A 20,312-nucleotide genomic window follows, 5' to 3' on the forward strand; every position below is an offset into this window, starting at 1 on the left:
CTTTTCACTGATACATTTATATTGAAATTTACAATATGGCAGATTGTCTGATAATATTTCAAGTAATAGTGTTAATTTTTCCCGGAATTGAGAGCAGGTCCTGTAAGTCATCTGAATTCATTACAAATTTACATGAAGCGATTAATAAAGTTGATGAATCAGTTGTCCAATGATAACAGTTTTACAGTAGGAAATGAGCAGCTGTTCAGTAGTTTATTAAAAAGTTATGTTAAAAAAGCATATGTATGTATTTACAATGCCATGGTCTAAACAGTAATTTAACTGTTGTTGTATTTGAGATCTTAGATTTTATAGTCATCAAGCTGAACATTTGAAGCCTTCCATGCCTGCCCCCTTCTCCCCACCCCCACCTCCAGCTCCCACAAACACTTCCCTCTGAGGGAAGAGCCAGAATGAGAGCGTCTAAAGCAGCTTTATTTGTAACTTATGATAAAAATTTAAGGGAAAATATTGATAGAGCATGTTAATATTGGAGCCTTATGATTGACAGGGAAATTTATTTTATAGAAAAATGACAAAATTGATGGGAAATTCATTTGTATTTTTGACATTCTTTATGGAGTTTTTGAAGCTTTTTGAAAAGAGTCTGTTACAATTTATCATACAATTTTAAGTTTTTCATGGTTTTATGCAATCTTATACAACTTTAAACAAGCTGTTTATTACAACTGCATTGAAACGGAGATTGTTACTTATTGATTCATACAGAAAGAACTGGTATTATTATCTGTATTGTGAAACCAGTTGGGAAATACATTTCTTAGATTTTACAACTGCACAAGTCATTGAATGTTCGGAAATCTAAGGTAGCATTTTGATTCTGCCAACACTTCTAATTTGCAACATATAGATTATTTTAATTCCTTTGTAGGTATTTTTAAGTTTATAAGATTTCAAAATTATCTTAAACGCTATATTCTCTATTTTCAGATTCTTTTTACTATAGCTTTGATGTATTTTGTGGTGCGTAAAGCTCGCGTAGAGCTCAAGAAAACAGTCGAGGATACAGACGATCCCTCGAGACAATCACCTGTTCCAGAGGTTGTTGTACATGAAGATGCTCAAAAGTATAAAACCGAGATTTGTAAAACAAATGGATTTGTCCATAATGATAGAAGTAGAAAGAAAAGCGGAAATTAACATTGCATTTTTCCGTCAGTTTTAAGTTAGTTTACTTTTCAGTGAATTTTCACAAGTGTCAAAATTTTGTTTCATTTTGGATGTTTTGATTTTAAGATGTTAAGTCAAATGTTTTTAGCTTTGTGAGATTTACTATTTTTATCTGGACTTCTTTCTTGTTCAGGGGTGGGGAGGGTGAACTTATTTTTGTCTTTCTTTGAAATTGTAAGAAGAATCGTTCCAGCCCAGAATCTGCAAACAGCAAGAAACCCCAAATGTATTTTTATAAATTTGAGCTAATGAACAAAGTAGCTAGCTATGAAAATTCAATCAAAATCATAGAATATGATATTAAATTTGAATTGGAGTGACAGTGCATAATGAATATGCAACGTCACTGCATGAAAAGTTTTGCAGAATCATGATCTATAATTGAAGTAGTGTTTGAACTGGAATCAGTTAACTGGTGTATTTATACAGTCCATGTTGTTAAGTTAATTTCAGTTTTTGAAGTTCATTTTTTCAAACCAGGTTTAGGTAACATGAAGCTATTAAATTACAGCTCCTGTAGCTAGCCCTGAACTGAGGGCAATTTTTTGCAGAGTCAGTGCATAATTTGCGCTTTCACCTGCATTGTGTCAAAGTTTAGAAATTTGAATTATAGAATGTTAGTCATGCGTACAAATCTGCAATAGCATATTGTGTTCCAGTAGATGTAGAACATAACTTTATTGCCTGCCCATCACTTTAGCTGAGACAATCATGTATGGTAACCTAGAAAAGTAACGGAGGTTACATAATGTATGTGTGGTTGAAAGCAGAATTTAGAGTGCTTAGTTTACAAAATTAAGCAGTGAAAGTGGTCAGTTTATATATCATCTTCATTCCCACCAAAATGATCAATTCTAGATCAATTCTAGTGTTCAGTTTCATATTTTTTTTGTAATTGAGAAATACTCTAATACTGGGTTAATATAATCTTGGAAGGATAAGGTCCACAGAAAACATAATCTAGGAAGGATAAGGTCCACATAAAACATAATCTAGGAAGGATAAGGTCCACAGAAAACATAATCTTGGAAGGATAAGGTCCACAGAAAACATAATATTTGTAAGATTACATCAACTAAAACATGTCTTTAGTAAGACTAGATCTATGGAAAACATAATCTTGTTAAGATTAGGTCTGCGGAAAAATAATCTTGGAAGGATCAACTTCATGGAAAACATAGTATTTATAAGATTACATCCACTAAACATGTCTTTGGTAAGATTAGGTCCGTTGAGAACAACCGTAATTTTGGAAGAATAAGGTCCATGGCAATTGGTAAGATCAGGTCTGTGGAAAATATAATCTTGGAAGGATTAGATCCACTGACAGTTTAATCTTAGTAAGATTAGGTCCATGAAAAACATAATCTTGGAAGGATTAGGTCCATGGGAAACATACTTTTGTTAAAATTAGGCCCACAGAAAATTTAATTTTTGTAAGAATATGTGCAAAAAAAACCCCAACCTAACTGCATGAGCATTTGGTACATTATCTCAATTTTATAAATTTGTTTGTGGAGCACTCAGACACATTCACTGGCTTTAATATTGATTTAAAGTAGTCCTTATCCATAAAATGTCCATATTTAGAGAGGAATGTTTGTATAAGTTTGAAGTAAATGATGCTTTGTCAGCACGTTTCCCTTGGTAATAGAAAATTTGTCTCAATATTTTGCTCATTTGGCAATAATGCCAAATGAAATTTGATATTTTGCCTGCAAGAAATATCAGAATTAAATTGATTTCCATAGAAATGCCACAGTTAGAGAATTAAACAGTTGAAGAGATGTGTAGTGAAGCAAATATTGTCAAAGGAAAAGTTAAAAAAAAAAAGAATTATTGTAGATGGCCAAAACACAAATGGTGAAGATTTTTATTTTGTTTAAGTGACATTGCATTACCTACTTCAGTCTGTCATTAGTTGAACTGAAAAGTTGAAACAGTTGTACTTTAGTAAAGAATTGACATGTTAAATGAGCCCATTCGTTTTATATTCAAAATTTGAAATCCATAATTATTTATTTCCCCATGTAAAATAGCCGTTTTTGGCCAAAATAAAAAATTTAATAATTTCTTAGTTTTGCATCAACTTCTGTCATTAATGTTTTCATTTTAATATTATTTACTGCATTTGTAATTGAAATGATAGTGACAGATTGTTTGCATTAATTTTTTTATGTTGAAAGTTATACATTGTGAACGGAAGTCAGCAATAAAATTGATTATTTGATGAAGCTTAAGGCCAAGTATTCATGCTGACATACTTGAAATGCAAATTTTTCATTTTACTGTCGTTTACTATAGAATGGATAATATATGCATTGGTTTTCTTTTTGCAAAGTGCATATTCTTAACAGTATAAATATTGAGGTATCTCAAGTGACAAAATGTAAGTGACACAAAACTCCCCAATTTATTGTATTTTGATTATTATGTACAATGCTTTCATTAGCTCAACTTTTCGAAGAATAATGAGAGCTGTTCAACTCACCTGGGCATCAGCATCACACCTTGGCTAAAGTTTTGGGTTCTAGTTCATGTCTCGGTAATCATTGCATGTATATGATTGAAACTTTACACAATGCTTCCTAGTCATCAAAAGTACTGTTGTAACCAAGTTAGATAACTCTTTCTTGAATTTCATTGAAATTATGGCCTTTTTCAACTAAGAAAAATCAATTAAAGTATTTGATGCAACCAACTTTGCAAGCTGTATCTCTGTAACGACTAAATGTATTGGAGTCGAACTTCACACAATGCTTTCTAGTCATCAGACCTTCTGAAATAACCAAGTCAGGTAACTCTTAGCTGTATTTAATTCAAAGTATTGCCCTTTTTCAGCATAGAAATTTTTGTTCTGCTTTCAAGTTGTTACTGTTGCCATAATGAAATTTTATTTTTTTTTATAAATTATAGTTGAATAACTCAGTTACATATATCTTGCCAAGTTAAGGCCCTTGTCCAACTTAGAAGCTGTTGAATAGTTGAGCTTCTGGTCTTCTGGACAGCTCTTGTTGTCAGTCACATATATCTGCAGTGCCAGAAAATTGTTGTATTCAGCAGCATTATCTGAAACTGTATAACGAGCTTCAAAGTGCAGTTTTAACAATATGAATGTAGCACTATGAAATACATGTAACAAAATAGAAGTGATGTGAAAAATATCCAGTCTACAGTAATTTGCATATTCATTAGACTGCGACTTCATTTCATTTAGAAAACAAGTTAAAATGTAGGATAATAATGATATAATTGTTTTCCTTACCTGTTATTTTGGTTGTAGGTTTGTCAGCTTAAGAAAGAAAAGATGCGGTGTTATGAAATACTCAGTATTCACCTCATGGGAATGGTATTATATGCCATACTAAGTTGATCAGTTGTTCTACAGATTTTTGTAAAAATAAGAACTTGTCTGCCATTCTTATTCGAAAGAAACAAAATAATACATGAAATTATATTATTTGGATTGAAGTTTGACATAATATTATGTATTAATGTATGTACTTAATTAAGGGGATAAATCTTATAAAAACAAAACAAAAACAGAAGACAGAAAGAGTACTTTTGTTTATTGTGAATCTTATTACAGATTAATCTTTGAGGGTGAGTGAAGTTTTCATTTATTTCAAGGAAGAGTTCACAGAATCAAATCAAAAAGAAATTAAAGTAAGTTAAATTTTTAAAGCTAAATTTGAAATCTATGACTATCTGTACGAATGAAATAGCTGTTTTTGGCCAAAAATCTAGAAACTTAATGTGTACAATTAAGTTAACAGATTGTACAGTATATGAAAGCAAAGTTAAGCAGGAAGGGAGGAAATGAATAAAAACAACTTATTCATATAAGAATCACAGGATTTTAGTCAGGTTTTCACAAGAGATGATAATTCCCTAACTACTGTTAACCCTAATTTTTGTGGGGGACTAATTTTAGTGGATTTACTGGTTGCATCATTCCAGAAAATTAGATAATGAACAAGAAAATTCCTTTCTTTTTATCTTGATTAAATGGAAATCCCTAAATTCATATCCCAATGAATTTGCTGTTTTGGGCAAAAGCACATTTATTTACCCTCTAAAGAAAGTGGTTTCACAGTACTAATCTGAGAAAAAAAAACAGAATAAAAAAGTAGAATATTTGATCAATTTGGTTTGGCCTACAGTAGTTTAACACAATTTGTATGCTCTGCTTCTGCACACATTGAAATAACAGCTTATAACTTGGCTTTAAAGACCTAATTACTGATGTTTATTTCGTTATAGTGACTTCACTATGTAAATGAATCATTATTTATATATATTTTAGCATACATTAATGTTACATATTTTAGAACACATTTATGTATATGAGACAGCATGCATGAATTTTGAATCGTACATTTGAACATACTCTACCAACTGTGATAAATACTCTGTGAAATCCTGTCTGTATTGTGTCTGACTCGTGATGTTTCGTGTTGGTTTTCCTGTTGAAACTGATGATTTATAATGTATGAACAAGATTTGAATGACTGTTATGCTGTTTAAAGAGTAATTTTAAAGCGATATTTTTATTGATTGAAGAAATATAGAAGATGAATTATAACATTTATATCTTGACTTTCTTTAAAGCTTCTTTCCTTTGTCAATATAACTAAAGAAATATTCAGATTTTTGTGTTAGTGCATGTCTTTTATTCAGTTCCATTTTTTATAAACCATGGGTAAAAATCATATGAAAAAAATTCTTCATTTTTTTTCGTATGTTTTATATTTCTTGAGCAAATTTGCTAACTTTTATAATGCTGTCTTTTAAAAAAAACAATGTTTTATATAAAACTATGAACCTTGTTATTTTTTTCAAATGAACTCGCATTTCGTTTGAATAGTATTTCATGTGTTTTTCATCACCACCAGTAATTTTACAGTGTTCTTTGAATTTGGGGTCTCGTCTTTAAAACGATCTCTCTTTTAGGGGAGTAGTAACAGTAGTTCTAGCTTTATAACTTGGGGGGAAAATTGCTCCATTCCTATTCTATGATAATTTTACAGTGTTTGTTCGATGGTGCTTTATATTTTATTTCTGAGAAAGAATGTACCATATATTAAATAAGGTGTGAAAGATGCAACAAAAAAAAATTGGTTTTGTTTGAAATAAGTATATTTTGTTGGGATAAATTGAACATATGAGCTGCGCCATGAGAAAATCAACATAGTGGGTTTGCGACCAGCATGGATCCAGACCAGCCTGCGCAGTCTGGTCAGGCTCCATGCTGTTCGCTTTTAAAGCCTATTGGAATTGAAGAAACTGTTAGCGAACAGCATGGATCCTGACCAGACTGCGCGGATGCGCAGGCTGGTCTGGATCCATGCTGGTCGCATACCTACTATGTTGGTTTTCCCGTGGCATGGCTCATATATGTAAGTAGAATACTAGAATATTTGTAAGGGCTGAGTATTCTTATAATGCTTGCCATTTTAATACTTTCATCATTTTTGTAACATCTTAATTTTAGTGAGAATAGAATTTGTATACCAAAATCTGTATTTATCAATGTTTAATGTCACAAATTTAATGTTAGCATTGCAGAAAAAATTTACATGTCTGATGGCGTATTGATTTAGTAGATTTTTAAAGAAAATTATGATACTGAATCTACCATATTGATAAATTTTTAATGGAATTTTTGAAAGTAGCATAAAGTACAGTCTAGCACTTGTAACAGAAACATTTTACATTCCAGTACTAGAATTTTAGAATTTTGATGAGGATGGATGTATAAAAGGCTATGCATGTCTGAGTTTCATAATAGATTTGTTTACAAGCTTCTAGTCTTTTGTACTAATCATTTAGGAAAACATGTCATGTTAGCTTTTTGATATAAACACATTTATTATCTGATAATTCGTATAGCTCTCAGGCAATGATGTGTCAGTAAAAAATAGCAGTATTTTTTCTTGTTATTGGTTCACTCCTTTATACCGTAATAAAGTAGTTCATATTGACCTGACATGTTGTCCTGAATGATTAGTATTTATGGTATTCAGGTCATAGGTGTTTTGAACTAATTGCTTTTCAAATTGACCTCTTTTTTGAGGTGATGAATTGTACCTTAAAGATATATTATGCCCAAATTTCATATTTGAAAATACCAACAATTACTAAAGGGTTTCTATGTAAATATAGCATTTACATGTTTGTGTGTTTAAACAGTGTAATTGTATTTTAGGTTTAAAATACTACAAACATATAAGTTAACACAGTATGAATGTGTAATGCCAAGAAGAAACTGGATTTTTTTTTCCAAAAAAAAAGTTAGTTGATCTCTCCAAATTAAATACATTTCACAAGGATTTTGTAGATTTTAAACTATATCCGTTAGTATGAAAATTCAACAAAATATGGGCATAATGTATTCTTTAAGTAGGGTAAATGTCATGATATCATATCTAAGATCAAATCAATATAGGCATCTTCTCTGCTTCTCTTCCAAGTACAGTAAAATCAGAAATTTTGAGAGGAATATTTTGTTTACTTTATTTTCTAACTGACTTTATTCTGTAAATAAGATACTGTCTAAGTTGTTGTTACTACTTCAAGTTTTAATTAGCCATGTTCTTTACACAAGTTGGCCATATATAGTGGATATTCTACCTTGCAAACTAATCAGAATTTAAAAATATTGAACTTTAGCCTCACGACAATATGTGATTTATGGTATAAAACTACAGAGAGCGCCTTGATCAGTATGTACAGCAGGAGACTATGAATAGAGAAGTTTGATACACGTGCAAGGTGTTTGCTCACAGAAGACGACAAGCCCACCCGCTTAGCTCAGTAGGTAGAGCGTTGGTCTACAGATCACAGGGTCATGGGTTCGATCCTCGGGCAGGGCGTATGTTCTCTGTGACTATTTGATAAATGACATTATGTTTGAAATCATTAGCTCTCCACCTCTGATTCGTGTGGGGAAGTTGGCAGTTACTTGCGGAGAACTGGTACAAAATCAAGGAACACTGGTTAGGTTAAATGCCCGCCGTTACATGACTGAAATACTGTTGAAAACAGTGTTAAACCCAAAACAAACAAACAAACTGAAGACTACATGTTCTTCACCCCTGTCGCAGTTGAGGAAGTTGTAAGTTATTGGAAGAGAAAAAAGCAGTAATGGTCCACAAACACAGGTTATTTCAACCAACTGTTTTGCTGTTATTTAACTGAAATAGATTCAAAACAGAATGGAAAACTGCCCTAACTCTATGAATTTAAAGAAATATTTAAGTTTGTTTTTCATTGCTGAGGTCAAGGTTGGAGAATTCCAAGTTTTTTCAAGTTCAAGTTGTTTATATTCTTAAGAATGTTGATTTTTTTTCCCAAATTTTTGTATTTTTACTACTTTTAATATACATGTACATATAATCTTATTTTTTATTTGTTACAAGTTTAAAGTTCTTATTTTCTTTTAAACTTGTTTAAAGTGATACAAAACTTTAAAATGTGCTTAAATATTTTTTCTTATAAAGTCCTCAAGATTAAGAAGTAATGTTGGTTATATCCCTTAGAGCTGTGACTTGTGTTTAAAGGCATTAGTACAACCTACATTTTTCAAACAGCATAGTAGAAAGCATGCAAAGATCCCACCTTTTACAGCCAAGCAGACTTGAATTCCAGGTAAATAAATGGCACCATAATTTTGATAAGCGGTATTACATGAGTAAATATATAAATTTCTGGTCTATATTTTCTGCTATATGACGGGTCTGTTTACTGGGTTAATAAGGAAAAAAAATAGCAGTGAAAATGTAAAATTTCTGTTGTCATGTAAAAAAAAATTACTGAATATCTTGCCAGCCAGTAATCAAGACTATATCATTCGAACACAGTCGGAGATAATGAATTGCTCATTTGGCATATTGTATCATTGTTTATACAGAAGGAATGATAGTCCTTAGAAACGTTTGTAGTTGTCAAACCTTGAAATTGGCATGCAAATTATTATGAAGAAAGCATGTTAAATTCCTACAGAAGGATTTCAGTAGGTTGTAAGAATGCCTTTAAATACTTTGTCGAGGAAAACACTGAGAGTTAAATGCTTTATTATTAATACTGTTGTTTATGAAATCTGTATTATTTGTCATTATTTCATATATCTTGTATGAACATTCCAGAGGCATTAACCTATAAATTCATCAATTTTCCAGGAAAACTGACCTTTATTGGCAAAGTTTTCGAAGTCCACACATTATTCTTGTGTAAGAAGTTTCACTGGAATACAAATTTGTTGCTGTGTCTGTTTCAAGGATTGGTTGTTCATTTCTCATTATTCATAATCGTTTTATTTATTTTTATGCCCCCGGCATCTATGGTGTGGGAGGCATATAGTGATTGTCCTGTTCGTCTGTCCGTCCGTCCGTATGAGGTTAACCAAATGGGACCGTTTTGTCTAGCATCAATACCCCTTACTAGAATGACTTGATACTAATGCAGATGTAACCTGTGACCATTCCTCATCTTCAAATATCACCTGACCTCAGTTTGACCTTGACCTCGTTTTAGACTTTGGTTGCTTTGTATCGGCAAGGATGCCACCGGGGGCATCAAGCGTTTATTGAACGCAGCTTCTTGTTCTCATAAATTATTGATGAAGATAGTGTTTTATGGAGAATGACTTTGATTGGAATGTTATGCTTTTGTATGCTACTTTATGTTGTTTACTAGAACAAACAAAAGGATGGTATTTGTGTAAATTTTGTTTCACATTCATCGGATCTTTACATTGTAACATTTTAACTCTACCCTATTTATTATGTTTGAAATTTGCCACAAAGTACATTTGTGGTGCTAGCATGTTTAAATTTTATGTACATTCATCCAGTGATTCAGCAAAGTATGACTGGTTTCTTGTACTGAGTATGTTGAATGTGTTGGTTTTCAAGATTTTCTTAGGTCTGAGTTAGGGTGACATTACAACAGTTTGTATTGCCTTATCATAACTATAAAATTGAAACATTCAGAGACCAGCAAAATAACACAGTAGATAAAATCAGGAACCAAGACCTAGTGATGATATATAGTGATGTATGTTAACTTTTATGCCTCCGAAGGTGGGCATATTAAAATCTCACAGTCTGTCTGTGTGGTTGTGTGTGTGTGTAAATTCTTGTCCAGCCTGTAACTCTGCCATCCATAAAGTGATCTTGAAATAACTTGGCATAAATGTTCATCATAATGAGAACGTGTCATGCGAAAGACCCAGACCCCTAGCTCCATGGTGAAGGTCACAGAGGTCAAAGGTTAACAGGGTCTGTTTCGTGTCCAGTCCATAACTCTGCCATCATTGAAGGGATTTTAAAATAACTTGGCATAAATGTTTACCATAATGAGACGACGTGTCATGCCCAAGACCCAGACCCCTACCTCCAAGGTCAAGGTCACACTTGGAGGTTAAAGGTTAACATGGTCTGTTTCTTGTCCAGTCCATAACTCTGCCATTGATGAAGGGATTTTAAAATTACATGGCATAAATGTTCCCTATATTGAGATGACATGTCATGCACAAGACCCAGACCCCTAGCTCCAAGGTCAAGGTCACACTTAGAAGTGTTTCTTGTCTGGTCAGTAACTCTGCCATTTATCAATGGATTTGAAAATAACTTGACACAAATGTTAACCATATTGAGAAGGTTTGTCACTCTTATGACCCGGGTCTCTTGGGTCAAGGTCAAGGTCACTAAATGATGTGTTTTTTTTGCGCAGACAACTGTAGCATTCTTGGGCATGCTTCGGGGGCATATGTCGCCAATAGTGACAGCTCTTGTTTGTTTTTAGTGTGTTCTTGTGTAGAATTTGTATTAATGTATTTTAATGTTTATGCCAGTTTATAGATAGTTTTAAAGCAAGATCAGTATTGTTAGTGTGTTTCTATTTTCCAAGAAATTACATAATTTGAATAAGCCATTATTGTCTTTGAAGGCTGTTTACCCTTTAACCTGCTGGCGGCAAGTGATTCTGCCTTTGGGACCAGTACAGACAAAGATGGTCTGCACTGTTCGCATTCAGTCAGTAAATTTTCAGTGAACACCACTTTGAATAATAAATGGTACGGCCCAGATTGAATGATGGACCAGTCCATTTTTAGATATTTAGCAGGCTAAGGGTTAATAAGTCAGACTTGCATGGTCTTATCTTGTTTCCAGCATTGTTTTATTTTATTTCAAGAAGAGATTTTAATGTTTTAGTAGACATTTGTTTTATTAACTACTATATATTTATGTAGTGTACATGTATCTACTGAAAATGGCCAAAAATGTAACTTAATCACTTGCTTCATGTAAAATTGCATGTTTTAAACTTCAAGTTTAGTGTTTTTCACACGCATTTTGAATGTGTGTGACTAATATGTGTGAAAATTGTAATGTTCTGAATTTAGATATTGAAATATAGAGTGAAATTCTACATACTATACCAGTACAAGTATGAAATTTCAGTCTTTCTGTTGTCATGTTGAAATGATAGTTATGATAATATTTTACCCTTATTTGTTTTCTGATGCAGTGTTCATTTTATTTAGTAAAAATTTAGTTCTAGAATACTAATATAGAGAATAATACTTTAGTTATGCTCTAACAGTAGACACTGTTTCACATTTTTGGATAGATAGATGGTTACGATTTTATCACAGCATATTTTATACCATACATGTATTTCACCAGGTGTAGAGGTTTTTTAAAGTATTTGTTTATGTGTGCATAAGTAGAACATTGTTAAACTAATATATACTGGTATTTTCTCTTCAGTGTTGGGACTCCCTTAGTATTGGGACACTATTAAAATCTGCAAAAATAATTATTTTTCTCATACCTAACATTTGGGACAGAAAAATTCTTAGATATGTTTCTGTTTCTATAGTTTGGGACAATATGTAAAAGCAATTTTTTTACCAAAAGCAATTATCTTACCAACCAGAAAAAAGTGAGAAAATTGGGGGAAAGTGCCAGTAGAACTTTCTTCTTGGTAACAGAATATATCCACAGAGTTTCAACAAGGTAGCACTTAAAGAAGTTTGCACACTTGAGTTAAACATACATGAATTCAAAATGGATATAAGTAAACTTGATGCCCTTACAACTGATTTTCATTCAAGTAATTCTAAGTGTGAATGACGATTTGTCAGCCAATTCATAAAAAAACTGTTTTAGATTAAAAACTTTGTTTGAAAACAGTGTTTTCAAAAAATTTAATTAAATGTTGTATTTTAAATTGAATCATTGAATAAATAATTTGCTTTTAAACTTATAATGGCAGCCTATTCAAACAGAAATCCTACTTTCTTTTTTTTGTATATAAAAATTTGGACAGAAAGCTTTTCTTGCATTGAATCATGTCCTTTGATCGTCACTTAATTATTACACAAAATTTTTAACATCAGCTGTTTTGCTCTGGTGAGACAAAGTATCAGTGTGGTGTGTACTGTATTAGCCATTGTTCATTTATGATATGCATAGCAAATTCTTAAACATGGTCTGTAGCATATATGTTTGGACTGCTAAATGTTTTTGTCCAAATGATTTAATTTCACTGCATTCAGAGGTCAGTGTACTCAGATGTGTGGTGCAGGGCCAATGTTATTTTCTTTGCTTTTGTGTCTAAATAAACAATTATTGTAGTTTATGGTACTAATTTCTACCTCTGTATAACATGTACAGGTTTTGGTACTGCTACAGGTTGCTAAAAGGTGCAATGTAGTGAATCATCTGTGAGTTATGTGTGGGATAAGACAACTGCATCCATTATATTATTATTATCCAAAAATGAGTAACTATGGTTGATGTGTAATAAAATCAGATTTGAAGACCAGTCTTTGAACTCCAGCTTCTAAATGGCTGTTTAGGGAGTATAATTTTGAAAATGACCAGTGGCAAGTCTGCATACTTAGACTTGTGTCCAAACTTAAAACATTTGTTTGCATCAGCCTTTGTACAAGATACTGTTTCTCAAATTGTGTTTGAGAGTATTTCAGCAGGTGTAAGAGTCACATTAAGTGTACCAGAAACAGTCTTTGAATCATATTTGAATGTATTTCATCTATTTGAGTCATATTTATTTGTATTGGAAAAAGTCTATTTATTATGTATACATATTTAAGATAATTGCTCTCACGAGTCATATGTATGTGTATTGGAATACAAGTCTTGGAAAATCATAATATAATCATTATTTATAGCATTTGTATGAAATAGTTATATTTATGTGCTGTTAAGCAAAATGAAATAAAACTTACTGTAATTTTTGTAGACATGTATATGTGTATTGGAATATGATTCTTTGAAAAATCATAGTATAATCATTATTTATAGCATATGTATGAAAGAATATTTATGTGCTGTCAAGCGAAATGAAATAAAACTTACCATACTTTTTTAAGATTTGTGTTATCTATGAAGTGCATCTAATCTCGCTGAGTCTGTCCATCAGCCTGTCTCACAGTTATATTCCTGATAGTCACAGATCGAGGGTTCAACGCAATAAGGGCGTATCTACATATAATAACTATATGTAGATACGCCCTTATTGCGTTGAACCCTCGAGATACGTTTACTGCAACATGTATTATTTGCAAGATCAGAGTTAAAGTTACAGTGTATGCCCATTCATTTCTGCATTCTGTCTTATACTACTGTAATGCTATAACTATTCACACGTATTGTTACCTCGATTTTACAAAATATATTGAGACCATTGAGTCAGAATCTGCATCAAGGTTGCTGGTTAAAGTTTTGATATCTCCTGTATAACTTCAGTGGATTAACTTCATACTAATCTCATCAATTAGAGGTTTGTCAAAATCACGAGACGTTCAACAAGGGAACCATGGTAAACCTTTGGGATGTGAGATCGGCTTTACACTTGCAATGGTGTTTCCTCATAAATACTTTCATCATAATGCGACAAACCTTAACTCTTACAATATTTCATGAATTATGCCCCCCTTTTAATTTGGAATTTCAGGCATTTTCTGTTGCTAAGATATGGATTTCAAATTTAAAGCAACTTTTCCACACCATCGCCAACATCGTAACTAAAGGGCCATAACTCTGGCATATACATTCTATAAAGTATGCCTTTTTTCACATAGAATCCCAGGATATGTATTGACTCGATTGAAACTCATCACCCTCATCATATAATTATGACAAGGATCATAAAGTGTGTTTGTGCAAGCGTGACATTTTTTCTGGAAAGGACAAAACGGGTGGCGTGCAGGGTCGGGGTGTGTGTGTGTGTGTGGGGGGGGGGGGGGGGGGGGGGGGGGGGGCACTTTGACACACGCCCCTTCCCCCGCTCCCACCTCAAAAAAGATCTGGTCATTTGATAAAGGTCAATGTCACTTGGGTCACCCATCTCTATGCTCAATCGTTTTGCTTTACTTTGTTGATATGAATTCGTCTTGTCAACAGAAACTTCTCAAATGCCATGTTTAAAACTATTGTAGGTGTATTAACCACTACACTGCTCAGGTATGCCTTATTGTTTTCCATCCAACATGGAAATATTTGAGGATGCTGTCTCCTATTTATAAACCTCTTGTTAACTGCTTTGGCGCAGATGTTTAAGCTAATATGACAGCAACGGGACTTTGCTCTCTATTTGCCGTTATTGGCTTTGCACATGTAACGTGTCAATTATTAATTGACACTTTCAGCATCTATTTTTTTGAGTTTTGTCATATTTTGCTGACTGCTAAAGCTCTGTACCAGCGCCATCGTAAATACAACGTTAACTGGACTCGCATTTAGCTTTTAACAGTAGAATGGAACACCCTTGTCTGGAAAACAGATTCATATCCACGGCTTAGGTAGGTTTGTAAGCATCATTTTGTACATTTTGTATTTGTACTACTATTCTAGATTCGATAAATAATTTGCATTGAACTGCCCATTTTGTGATAGGCTTTAAGATATATGAAGTCTTTGAAACTAACAATTTTTAGATAGACGTCGAAAACATGTGAATGTTTTCTGAATACATGCTTCATGAAATACTCCTCCTCAAAGAGAAAACAAGCTTCTTTTTTGATAAACAAAAACAAACAAGCAAATTACCAGAATGTCGAAATCTTTTCTATAGGCTAGTGTGCTGACCATTGTCACCAGTGGAAACTTGTGATATAGTTAGGGTTTTTCTAATTGATCTTTCAAAAACATTTCTGACTATCAGTACATAAAAGACATGTTTGAGTGATACATGTCCGAATCAGATCATTTTCCACAATCTGGCGTATTTAAGAGAGAATCTGTCTAAAATCTTTTTACAGTTTTTACACGTCAACTATAGATCTATATTAATTTATATGGAATATTTCCCGCGCTTTTTCAACCAATTCATGTATAAGTCAACAGTTATAGAGTTATAAATTTCTATGTTCAAAATTACCCCTGTAATTTATGTTTTTGTTTCATGGCTACGCATGTAAGTTAACAATAGTTACACACGTAATTAAGAGATGTAAAATCTATATGGGTCACATCCCATGTAACAGCGCATACTTAACATCATACTTGAACATGCTCTGTTCACCCTCGATGCACTTTTTCTTTCATACGGGCATTCTAAGGTGTGCGGATTCATCAAAACAATTTTCAAAGCACCTTTTTTTTTTCGGCGAACGCCGTCTAAATTCGTTTTCGTTACCTATGCCACGTGACTTCAGTTTGCAAATCAGACTACTTGATAACGCAATATAGATAATTTATCAAAATGGAAGATTTATGCAACACTATGCCTGATTGGACGAGAGTGTCAATTTCTTTCACTCTGTTGATTGTGCTACGCTGATTGAAATGTAGACAAGGCGTTTATCCTAAACGACGCTGTTCACAGCTTTAAAGTTAACTTTGGCTCAGTATATTTAGCAAGAATATTGATATATCTCAAAATGATAAGTAAGTTTAATAAATAATAAAAAAAACCTGTTCAAATACCAACATATATCAAATTAAAGAAAGAGCTGAATACGGTCTGTGTATCACATGAATAAGGGTGTGATAAGAGTCTTTTATGAAGAGAAGTGCTTTTTAAAAGATTTTCCTTGTTACAATTGTCGTCTGTATATGAAAAGGTCTCTTGCTTTTGTGACTTATTCAGATTGCATATTAAAATGAGTACTTGTTTGCTTTGATATATTTGTTATAAATTATTTAACTGATTTATTATATATGAATATTTTTCTTTAGTTGAAATCTGTTTTATTATATATATGCTATATAATGACTAAATATCATTATACTGAAATGAAGGTACGCTGCATACAGTTTATCTATGTGATATGACTACGGTCAAACTTTGCTTATGAAACAGAAATATTGAAATAATTACACCTGTATGTTTTGCTTGACCTTCACTTTTTTTATAGGTGTGACGTCATTGTCCAAAGATTTATGAATAGCGAATATACATTTGTTAAAGCGGGATCAGTTGGCCTATTTTAGAAATAAATAAAAATAATAAATAAAAAAATGCTTTAATTGATTTTTTCTCATGTATTCTAATCAAACTTGATTTGTGGCATCTTTATTAGGCCCGCAGCCAACTTTGTTCAGCTGGGACATTTGACCCCTTTTAGTTCTCCTGCTATTTTGTTACAAACGGGTATAGGGACCAATTTAGCTAAACATATAAACACGTTTCATGAATCTTCATCAAACTACTGCTGTTACAGTAATTATTCGTCTAAGGATAAACGAAACAAAACTGCAACCCTACGAAACCTTTGCGAAAAATTAAAAGAGAACCATTTAAATTGTTAAAGTGCGGTGTTTAGTTTTGCAATTTGAAAAATGTTAGATGAAAGATGAATGTTAGATGAAAAATTCATAACCTTCTTTCCTTATTACAATTCGCCGTCCATTATTTTTAAAGATATTTCTTGTTAACTTTACTTCGCAAGAAGGTCCAAGTTAAACATGACCATAATCAGTGTTGATACAACGCCATGCAGCTGTGTAGATCAATAGCAGAGCATCTACTATCACGCTGGATAACCGGCTATCCTGACGCCCGCTGGAAATGTAACCCAGCTGGAAATGTAACCCAGTTGTAAATCTGTAGGTAAAGTTTTTCATTTATTTCTATTAAAACGAAGCCAATTCTTGCAAATCAACTTGACAGTTTTGTCAAGGAATGACCATGGCTTACATTTACAATTTCTGGGCCAAATACGATCGTTACGTTTTGAGATATTTGCTAATAATTTCTTCAGTTTGAAAAAATCGAGCAAAAATCCAGTTTTGCGCAAATTGTTTTGTTTATGAACAACCTGTGAAAACTTATCATCTGGTTTAACAGATGTGTCCTTTCGGAACACATTTGTAAAGTTCCCGGGTTCTACGTTATTCCTGAAAAAGTATATTAGCCGTTAAATAGGCATGGTCGAAAAATAAGGACTCTCGAAAACGGCCGCTAGTGCTGTCGCTGAACTCGGATGTTAACATTTATAGACTATCCATTAACTCCGATGATTTTGAATACTTTTGTATGTAAAAAGTATTACTGGCAGTGATTTGACCGAAATGTAATTATTTTTAAAAATGGTACTTTCATTTCAAGAGGCTTTAGGACTATATTCCTTCATACCCGGGCTGAATTTTAACCTAATTCACGTGTTCTTGCCTTTTTTCCGCCATGCGAAAGCCAACCATATATTTTTTGCAGTTACACCGAAGCAATATTACATATTGCCATTTTGCCAGCTTTTGATGGTGGAAGAAAACCACTACAGGTGCCTCCGGGCTACTACAGATAGTAATTTCACCTCGGGTTTTGCAAGTGCAAATGATTGCTTCTGGTCGTCAGTCCTTTGAATTTCGTTTGAAGAATTCAGTATCATTAATGAATCTCAAATGCCCGTTCTTGTTTTGAAAAGTGTTCTTAGTGCGGTGCTTGATAGGTGTATAATCTTATTTGCTCATACATAATTATTTAATTGCTCCTAATGTTAATCTGCAATTTTTGTTTTATTCATAGATACCTTTTCAACAAATACCAGTTTATTCATTGTCTAAAACTGCAAGTTGTTGTGTATAGAGGCAAACGATTGAAAACGATTGTTTCAAATCTAAATAAGCAGAACTTTGCAAATTCTCACATGACTGTTAATCAGTTATTTCTTAACATGGCAGCCACATGTAGCTTTAATCAACATATAACAAGGTAGATCGGAACTCTTCTTTGCTTGTTTACGATCTTACACAGTCAGCTATCAAATAAAACCGCATGAAAATAAAAGTTCTACTATACGACACAATATATTTGAATATTTGTCTATGCATATAGGAATTGCATGTTTGACACAAAATACTTATTTATAGCTCTGTGTTAAAGTTTTTTTCTTTGCTATACTGACATTGGAGGTGGTCATTAATGAATGGGCCCCACTAATACTTGTATCATCGGTAACACATGTTTGAAGTTTAAAAATCAATACTTAAAAATCAGTCCATGCATGTATAATCAGAGCCCGGACAAGACATTGCGGGCGGGCGGACGGACGGACGAAAGGAACAAAGCAACTTTTAGACCCTAAACCAAAAGGACAATGATAATGAAATCAACCAGAACTACTCGACATGGCAATAAGGACAATACATATTAAGTATATACAAACTGTTTACTGACTGTAAGTATACACATTCTACAGAAATGAAAGACGAAAGAAATCGCAAAAACAAAGACACACTAAACAGATACAAAACATACATAAAGAAGAGACACTACGGGGCATATACCATGTCTACAAGACAGGTTTTTTTACTTTTATACAGCTGTATTCTCGATAGCCGACAGCTGACTTCAACGACTGCCTATTTCAAATACAGCGGCCGTTTTCGACAGCCTTTTTCTTTCGACCATGCCTATTTAACGGCTAATATACTTTTTCAGGAATAACGTAGAACCAGGAAACTTTACACAGGTGTTCCGAAAGGACACATCTATTAATCCAGATGATAAAAGTTTTCACAGGTTGTTCATAAACAAAACAATTTGCGCAAAACTTTGGATTTTTGCTCGATTTTTCAAACTGAAGAAATTATTAGCGAATATCTCAAAACATGACGATCGTATTTGGCCCAGAAATTGTAAATGTAAGCCATGGTCATTCCTTGGCAAAACTGTCAAGTTGATTTGCAAGAATTGGCTTCGTTTTAATAGAAATAAATGAAAAACTTTACATTTCCAGCGGGCGTCAGGATAGCCGGTTATCCAGTGTGACTATGGCGGTTGAAGGTTGAAAAAGGTCGATCGGTATCATGACCAGGAATCATGTGCCTGACGGGATAACTTCCTTTAGATGATATAATGTTGCTAAATTATATCCTGGATAACTCCAGATTTTTTTTGTGGTCATGTTATTTTGAATAATCATAGAAAAGTGTATGTATATTTAGTTTTCATTGCGTCTCCTGAAAACATTTAAAAATGAAATTTACCTAGCTGAGATATACTTAAATGATTTTGACAGCGCCAGTGAATGTAGAACAACTATGACAGGCGATAATTTTCTTTTTAATTCGACTATTCCAAAACAAATATCAGTAGTAACAAATGGCGGATGAAAAACATAATTAACTAAGGAAAGTAAATATAAATCTGTCAAAAGACTATATTCTTTTTGCTCTTTAGAGCTGTTTTCCTTATTTTCTTTGCATTTTTTTGCTGAAATCAAATGACAGATCTATGCTTGACATGTAGGTAGCATTTTCATAATGAAATAATAACATGACAGACTGACTTGTCATGGATACTTGGATCATACACCATCACTACAGTTTGGGGTCTCATTTTTAGCTGATTTTGTAAATTTATGTGTTTGACTGAAACTATTTTTCTTGCATCTTGAACATAACCCCCACTTTTCTTTTTTTTTTTATTCAGTACTGACAATATTCTTCAAGGAAATGTAAGTTACAGACATTTAGAATGGGTTCTGATGTGTGTTGCAGCCATTGGAAATATGTCAATTTTATATAGAATAAAGAAGTACAGTGGCAAAAATTGAAATCTGGCCAGATGAGGGTGGAAATTGACTACTTTGATTAGAATTTGATAGAAAATGACAAATGTATTGCAATTTTGCTGTAAATATG

The 20,312-nt window shown here is 32.9% G+C and overlaps 1 protein-coding gene across 1 annotated transcript in view; it reads left to right on the plus strand.

Moving 5' to 3' along the window:
- LOC123548842 (transmembrane protein 64-like) overlaps positions 1-13,589 on the plus strand; it is a 56,494-nt gene extending 42,905 nt beyond the window's left edge. Inside the window, exon 4 of the mRNA XM_045336422.2 lies at positions 952-13,589. Within this exon, the coding sequence (XP_045192357.1) occupies positions 952-1,161 (210 nt within the window). The 3' untranslated portion in view covers positions 1,162-13,589. The remainder of the gene's footprint in view (positions 1-951) is intronic.
- The last annotated feature ends 6,723 nt before the right edge of the window (positions 13,590-20,312 follow it).

Source organism: Mercenaria mercenaria, chromosome 6 (assembly GCF_021730395.1).
Source record: "Mercenaria mercenaria strain notata chromosome 6, MADL_Memer_1, whole genome shotgun sequence".
NCBI lineage: Eukaryota > Metazoa > Mollusca > Bivalvia > Venerida > Veneridae > Mercenaria > Mercenaria mercenaria.